Source organism: Hipposideros armiger, unplaced genomic scaffold (assembly GCF_001890085.2).
Source record: "Hipposideros armiger isolate ML-2016 unplaced genomic scaffold, ASM189008v1 scaffold_41, whole genome shotgun sequence".
NCBI classification, from domain to species: domain Eukaryota; kingdom Metazoa; phylum Chordata; class Mammalia; order Chiroptera; family Hipposideridae; genus Hipposideros; species Hipposideros armiger.
The window spans coordinates 2,416,485-2,424,144 of record NW_017731391.1 but is presented as its reverse complement, the minus strand read 5'-3'; the positions used below and the strand labels follow the sequence as shown (position 1 = coordinate 2,424,144).

The following is a 7,660-nucleotide window of genomic DNA, read 5'->3' as shown; positions in this document are numbered from 1 at the left end:
AAAAGTTATGGAAACAGGATACTGTCCTCATGTTTGGGGCCAGTAAGAAATCCACGGTGAGTGGTCCAAAGTCATGTGCAGTAAGGAAGAGATGTCAGGAAGTCAGAAGGGAAAGGAAGGATGGCAGGACATGCCTATGGCTATTGTTCTCCCAAGGAGAACTCAACATGGATGAATCACTTTTTCTAACACACACACACAGACACACACACACACACACACACACACAGGCATGCAATGTAAGTCAGTCTCATCAACAGAAAAGTACGACATCATCCCTCTCTTCTCTCTTACCTGTTGTCCACAGCTCTTCTTCCCAGTGCACCGAGCATTCATCAAGCCACATCTTGCAGTCTACCAGGATTTGGGTGAAAAACATGATCAAATCCTTGTCATTCACCCACTTCTGTTTCATCCATTCATCTCCAGAATGATCCACTGTACATTTTCTGTTCTCTGAGTCAAAGTGGAGGAATCTCTGTCCATCAAAATACAACTCCAAGGATCCCCTGGTGGTTCCACTGGCTTCCTGCTGACACAGGATCCTGCCCTGCAGGGAGTGAGAATCTGCAGCCAACCATGAGAAAGATGTCAGCCTTGCCCTTCACAGACCCTCTGACCCCACCTGGTATCCAGCCCTCTGCTGCCCTCCTAATTCCTGGTCCTCCCCTCTCCTCTGTGGCATGGTCCTCTTGGGTGGCACCAACACCTAATATTTACATAAACACATAGCTCCCTAACCCTACATCTGTTCTACTTCTGCACTGAGCCTTTCAGACTTACCTCTGGGTATATTAATCGCTGGTTTACTGTCAAGCAGTTTCTTTTTGAGCTCTTCCATCAGGTCTTTCAGAGTTACTGTCTGATCCTTCCAGGCCTCTGTGGCATTCACCTTCACCTCCAGAGGACCAATGGGTTCGGCTATATTGCTACTGGAGGTATACTTGAGGAACGTGTTTTCATTGAACTGGCCTTGAATCTCATACCATGGTTTTCTATTAGGAGTGATGGTGAAGGTGTAGCAAAGAGAGGGAGCATCTGTGAAGGAAAACCACAGGTGATGGTTGGAGTTGGAAGGGAAGGCCCCATAAGCACGTCTCCCCCATCTCTGTGACACCAAGAGAATCCCCCTGATGGTGGGGCTGGCAGAGCAAGGACTGACCCTGCCCAGCACCTCCCTTCAACAGTTAAGGCGAGTGTCCCTCCATTGCTTGAGGAGGACTAGGAGGTCTCTGCCTGGTAAGAAACCACACATCCCCGGATATGTCCCTTCTGCCCACCAGGCCATAACCACCATCAGTCAGCCCATAACCATTGCAGGGACATGCCAGGCTGGATAGAGGAAAAAACGGTGTAGACGGTAGAGAGTGCTACGCAAGGAGGAGGTATAATGTCAGGGGCTACTCCTGAGGAAGCGGGATGACAGTGGGTGCGGGGTGAGGAGAGGACTTGGGGAAGGCAGAGTTGACATGTGTCACGGTTTTAGCATGGCCCTGGGAGATGGCGCTAACCTGCTGCTAGCATGGGTCTTGGGACTTTGGGAAAGGGATGGCTACACTGTGTGGAATAGAATATCAGGAACTTCCAAGGCACACAGTACAGGGAGGGATTAAAAGGCTCCAAGAAATACATATGTCAGAATGGATAGAGCATGAAAAGCTAGAAGAAAACAGAAAATGTCCACAAACTATGCTCCATGGGAGGGCCTGGAGGACTCTTTGTTTATCAAACTTATTAGAATGCAAAGGGTGATGATGGGGTTCAAGTCAGGCAACCCCAAAAGTGCCACTTTGGCATATCAATTATTCCTAATAAAGTTACTTAAGAAACAGCAGTGCAAGAAGTACACTCTGACCCCTTTCTCCCCCTGCAGCAGGAAATTAATTTCCCATGTGCAAGGTACGTTCCCGGTATCACGAGGTAGACAGACATCCTTAGTCCCAGAGATGAGGAATTTAAAGCTGAGTAGCCTGTATAAACAAACCTACTTACTTCTTAACTAATTTATTATACTATTCCAAATCAAACCCCTTTGTCAAAATTTCACAAAATTTTTGTTTCTTTGTCTAAAAGGTGTAAAAGCTGCCTAATTTGCTCAATTCAGAGACTCTTATATTTCTATGGGTGAAGAAAGAAGTGATTTTCAGGCATGGAAACCCTCAAGGTCACAGGGAACAAATAGAGAATTTTTTTTTTTTTTTTAGCTGAGCCGTCCTGCCACCTGTTGGCAGCTCAGCTCTGGCCATGAATCAAACCGTGAATCAAACTGGAGATCCTGTGATTAGGTGTGATTTTAATTCCTACGAGATTCAGATTCAGGGTCTACTCCCAACTTCACCTTTTTAGCAAAACCATTATGGAGAAATTTGTGATTTTGTGTCCCTCAGCTACACTGAATCATGGAATAAATAAGGTACCAGTTAATAAAATTTGAAGCAGGCCTGCATGTTCTCAACATCTGATCATCAGAAAACCAGCATCCCTTCTTCCTGTCACTTTCTTACTTGTACTAGATTAATAACAGGAGCAGGAAGTAATTGTTTTCACTTTGGAATAGCTTGGAAGCATATACTCCATGAGGACAAGCCAGTAAACCAAGACTGGTATTTCTGTTTGTAAAAAAGAGGTAGACAAAGTTAAAGCAATCTAAAATTCTTTACTTGAAATGCAACATTTTTATTAAGTTATGAGATAGCATATGGACTCATTGCAGAAATAAAAAAAAAAGAATATACGTAAAAAACAACCCCCCAAAAAACGGAGATCCTGTTGCTCAGGGTCTTTTGAGCGAGATCTTAGCCAACTGAGCCACTGGGCCGGCCCCCTACAGGGAACAAATGAAATACAGAAGCAGGTGGCCCTGATCCTAATGCCAGAAATGTTGCCCCACCACGAGCCTCAGGTCACACCTATGGTCATGCCGGGTCTCCAAAGTCCCCTTGAGCCAAGGAATCCAGCCTACAGAAAGGAGGGAGCAGTGTCCCATACAGTCCCACATCCTCTCACAGTCACTGCACTCAGAAGCCATGGGCAGGATAGGACACGTTTCTGGCTTTTTAAAAGAGGAGGCTCCCTGAGAGATAATCCCCAAGGGGACAGGGGCAGCCATATCTGAGATACGCTATGTACCCTAAATCTGGGGTCAGCAGTACAGGAAAGTATAAATCTTGTTCTCCACTCGTTTGCATGTTGTCTGGCTGTTTCTGCCACACAAACGTGGAGGTGTGTAGAGCATACAGCGACAGGCACTAAAGTGGCCTGAAAATCAAAAGCCTGCCCTTTGCGACTGTGTAATGACTGACCATTACATGCTGCTGCCTCCTCAGCAGGTGGAAAATACCGGCTTGTGAACAAAGGGGAGAGTCTGGGGCAGCATAGTTAGGCGATCAGCTGGCAGAGCCCGCTCAGTCCAAGGGTGGACGGCAGTGGGGGGCAAAGCTGTGTGTGCACAGTAGGGGTATGTGGTTATTCTTGTACGCGACCCTGCGGAAGTGCTCTGTTCTGACGCTGGGAGTCCGGTGACTCAGGCCCCCACTCCCACAAGGCAGGCTGGGGGTTGGGTCTTAAGCAGCATTGACTGCTGCGCCCGCTCTCCCTCCCTTCTTCTCCCCGCCCGCTCCTACCCACCCCCAATTTGCCCAACATCACTTTTTCTCCCAAGCCGCCTCTTTTTGGTCCCCTTTCTTGCGGGGATGGCGACAATGGGCCCCTCAAGCCGCCAAGGCGATAATGAGCCCGCAGAGAGAACTGAGGAGGGGGCGGCGCCACCCGGCGGGAAGGTTCGCGAACTCCCTTGCGCACCTCGCACCCATCCCCGGTCTCAATGCCCCACCTCCTCCTGCCTCCCTCCTACCCCGTCACCCCAACGCCCCCCTGTATGTCCCCACCCCAACTCACCGCCGCGAGCCCAGACGCAGCGCGCAGCCCAGGTACAAACGGGCAGCAGAAGCCAGGTCAGGAGTAGAAGACCGAACCGAGAGCCGACAGTTCGCACCATCGCGGAGAAAGTATCAGGGAGCGTTTCCTCCCACCCCCAGTTTTCTTCGGAGCCGGCTGTAGCTCTGCAGGCGTGGAGGTCCGCAGGAGACGAAAAAGTACTGCTGGGCGAACAGGAGACGGTGATCGGTGGCGCCTAGAATTTCTGAGGAAACTTTGGTCACAGCCCGGCCCGCCCCGTCTCTCTCCGCTGCCACTTCACTTTGAGCCCGAGATGCCCAAGTTGCACAGGGAGATTTAAATGCCCAACTTTTGACCGCCACCCGCTTTCCGCGGGCCGGCTTGCAGCGTCCCGCCCCCGTTCCCCCAGGCCCCGCCCCACGCATCCAGGGCCCGCCATCCCGAGCACTCGGAGTGCCGGGTGTACGCCCTGGCACTTTCTGACACCTTTAACAGTTTATGACAGCTTTAACAGTGTGACAGCTTCACTTAAAGGATATGTATGGGATATGCACAAACCACCAAACCGAGGAGTCACAAGAGTCAACCACAAAGAAGTTTCGCTTTACTCTGCCCAAGTCACGACTTCAAAAACCCTCCAGCATCTCCACTTCCCTCCACTCTTGAACTTCCCCTGCAGCCCCATGGAGGGGTTCACTTCACCGGACACATCTCAGCCACTTTCCTCCCCACTCACTGCTCCCCACCCCAGCTCAGCACGTTTTATTACCCAGCTCTTTAGTGTTCAAATACTCCAGTGCTCCAACACCTTCCCATCTGTGTGAGCGAAATCACTTCCTCCGCCTAGTGGCACCTTATCCTCTTGCCTGAGGACTCACCCCAGCAAAAGCCTCTGCCCAGACTGCCAAGAGAGCAGGGAAGGGTTTTGTGAGAAAACAGGAGTCCAGAAGGGTAAGCAGGATTTAGCCAAGCAGGACAAGAAAGGCTGGGAAGGGAACCTTGCCCATAAGAAACCATTAAAAAGATGGATTAAAAAGTTTTGCCCCAAAGTCTACCATATGTAGTTTTGAATATGTGAATTTTTTTTGTTTTTTTTTGGTGTGTGTGGCTCCTGAGGAAAAAAGACAAATGGAAGCATATTTCACTTTAATAAATGAAAATTCATTTATTTAGTGAAACCTTATGGTCAAGTACCCCAACATAATGCAAATTCAGTAAATTGGCTCTCATAGTAGGTTCACATCATTTTACTAACGCACAATAACACTCTTCTACCTTTTTTTACAGGGTTGAGTCCCACTTACACACTAAAATCTTGCCGTAACACTGTCACCTAGACTGTCCAAATGAGGAGAGGCTGCACTGGGAATGGGGAAACTGTGTCACAGTATATGGATGAAAACTTGGGAATGCTGTGGAAGAGATGATTAAATTTAGGTTGGAGATGCCCTCTAAGGGGGCCTTCTACCTCTCATCTCTTGCAGCCTTCAAAAAACTCTATTTGATAGTTTCATGAATAAAGGCAGTAAGTGACAATGAGCAAATTCATATACATATTGGGGTTTTATTTATACTACATAAAGCTTGTTTCTTATTGAATGTTAACACTATTCAAATGTACTTTCTTTTACACATGGTTATAAATACCCTTAAATCAAAGCAAAGCTTCAGACTTAAAATTGTTTCCATTCCAAGCTAGTATTCTAAGTCTAGACGTCTGGCTCCTTCCCTTTACCAATTATTCACTATAATAATCAAGGGAAATTGTATACATTGCTGCTGAAAACTGAAAAGGGTGCTGATGACATATATCAAACCTTTAAACTTTTCAGCAGCAGATAATGCAGATGAAATCAGAGTCACAACAAGCTTGCCATTCACTGTACATGGAAAATGTACCACCTGGGAGCTAGGGTCTTCTAGAAGTGAGATCGACTCAGAACAAGGATGTTAGTCGCTGACTGTAATGGGAGGGTGCTTATGCTGGGTGATGAGAGGGACGCTGCAGTTCAGGCTGCAGCAAGGCATTCATACAAAGGGAAATATAAAGCCAAAGGAACATTCATAACTATGTTTATATTATTGAATCCATGTTTTTACTGTTAGGGAATATGCATCTACAAATATAGTTATGTATAATACAGTTAGTTTTTACAAAAAATAATTATACATTGATGGATAAAAAAGGTATGAAAGATTATTGTCTGAGATTGTAAGTACTTAAAATTTTCTTTTGACTATATTTGTTTTTTTCTGTAATGAATTACTTTTGCTATAACAGAAAGTCTTAAAAATTAGTCCCAGCAATAAAACTATAAACAGATTAAAAATTCCTATCAGCAACATTTTCTTTCCTTCTCTGATTCTTTGGAATTCAAAGTTACTAATTATCATTAATGAAACATTTTCGAACCAAATATATATAAAAAAGCAGATGTGTATATGTATTCCATTTTTAAATGTTGACAAAAAAACAAAAAACAAAAAACCCTGAGATAAAGTGACATAAAAACATTTAAAGTATTTATTAGGAAAGAAAAACAAAACTTTACCAGAATTACTATTATTGGCATTATAAAGTAAATGAACACACACTTCAATTATATAATAGATTTGTCGTTAAGGTCTTACCAATTCAATAATGCATTTAACCCAATAAACTTTGGAAAGACAGTGTCATAAACCTGTCTTAAAACACTATGCTAGGTCAATATTAACATTTTGGATGAGGATAAAGATGGCAAAATTCTTTACTCTTGCCACATCAATACTAATCTCATACATGTTACATATCAAATTTTAGTTTAGAAGTCAGCTCACTTATCAATGTCAAATTCTATTTTATTGCACAATGTCCAGTTCAGTAATCTCTGACTACACTGTAAAACTAAACAAAAGCAAAAATCCATAGGAAAAATGTATTTTTCTTCTTTTCAAGAAAGTTGGGTCTAAGCAGTTGATAGAGTTCTATTCAAATGTATTCTAATAAAGGAACCTGTCACAACATTTTCACCTTTAAAAACATTGGTCATTTTTGTTCTATTTAATTATTTCTGAAAAAGCTTATTAAAATTATTAAAGAAATGAAATGGGGAAGAATTGAAGAAAAAATTGCAATAAAAAGAATAAACATTAACATTGACTAATGCCACATACTGTTGATAAAAAGAATATGAACCCAAAACTGTGGTGGTTCGACCGTATTGCTTCATAACATGAAAAATGAAAAGTAGGTTTTATGAGCTGTCCAGGACAGTGTCTGAAGGCAGTGTGTTCATCAACACAAGGATCACCCTCTCTGATGTTCAGCCACACGTTCCTGTACTTTTGCTGGATCAGTCACTTACCAGATTCTGCGACTGTTAGGCGAATATTCAACTAACAAAATCCAAAACTGGGCATTGCCATTAACAGTTTACTGATGCTTCCCTTGCAAATTTCACATTTTCTAGTAACAAAAATTTACATAGAAGATTGAATTTGAAAGGCTAACTGTATGCTTTTACTTGAAATCTTATAAATACAGTATTTTCATGAAAAAAGTTGTCTAGTAACATAAATTGCTTCTGCATCAGTTCCACAAACAAGACAAGGACCTAAAACATCCAAACTGTTCACAGACAGAGTCCTGTGGGGAAGCAAGCTTGTGATCTCAATACGGTCTTTCGCAGGATCAGTGCTGAGCCAGGAGCTTTTAAGAGACTGGTGAACAATAGCCTGGTTGCTAATGCTATGAGACAAGAAAGTACTATTTCTTCCTCCT

At 44.0% G+C, this 7,660-nt stretch overlaps 2 protein-coding genes across 2 annotated transcripts in view; both read right to left on the bottom strand.

The window, feature by feature from the left end:
• Positions 1–4,233, bottom strand: part of LOC109380871 (NKG2D ligand 1-like) — a 20,243-nt gene extending 16,010 nt beyond the window's left edge. Inside the window, exons 1-3 of the mRNA XM_019638915.1 lie at positions 3,898–4,233; positions 784–1,038; positions 295–567 (exon numbers count right to left, since the gene is read on the bottom strand). Of these exons, the coding sequence (XP_019494460.1) occupies positions 295–567; positions 784–1,038; positions 3,898–3,997 (628 nt within the window). The 5' untranslated portion in view covers positions 3,998–4,233. The remainder of the gene's footprint in view (positions 1–294; positions 568–783; positions 1,039–3,897) is intronic.
• Positions 4,234–6,398: 2,165 nt separating this feature from the next.
• Positions 6,399–7,660, bottom strand: part of NUP43 (nucleoporin 43) — a 15,420-nt gene continuing 14,158 nt past the window's right edge. The window contains exon 7 of the mRNA XM_019638914.1: positions 6,399–7,658. Coding sequence (XP_019494459.1) covers positions 7,429–7,658 — 230 coding nt within the window. The 3' untranslated portion in view covers positions 6,399–7,428. The remainder of the gene's footprint in view (positions 7,659–7,660) is intronic.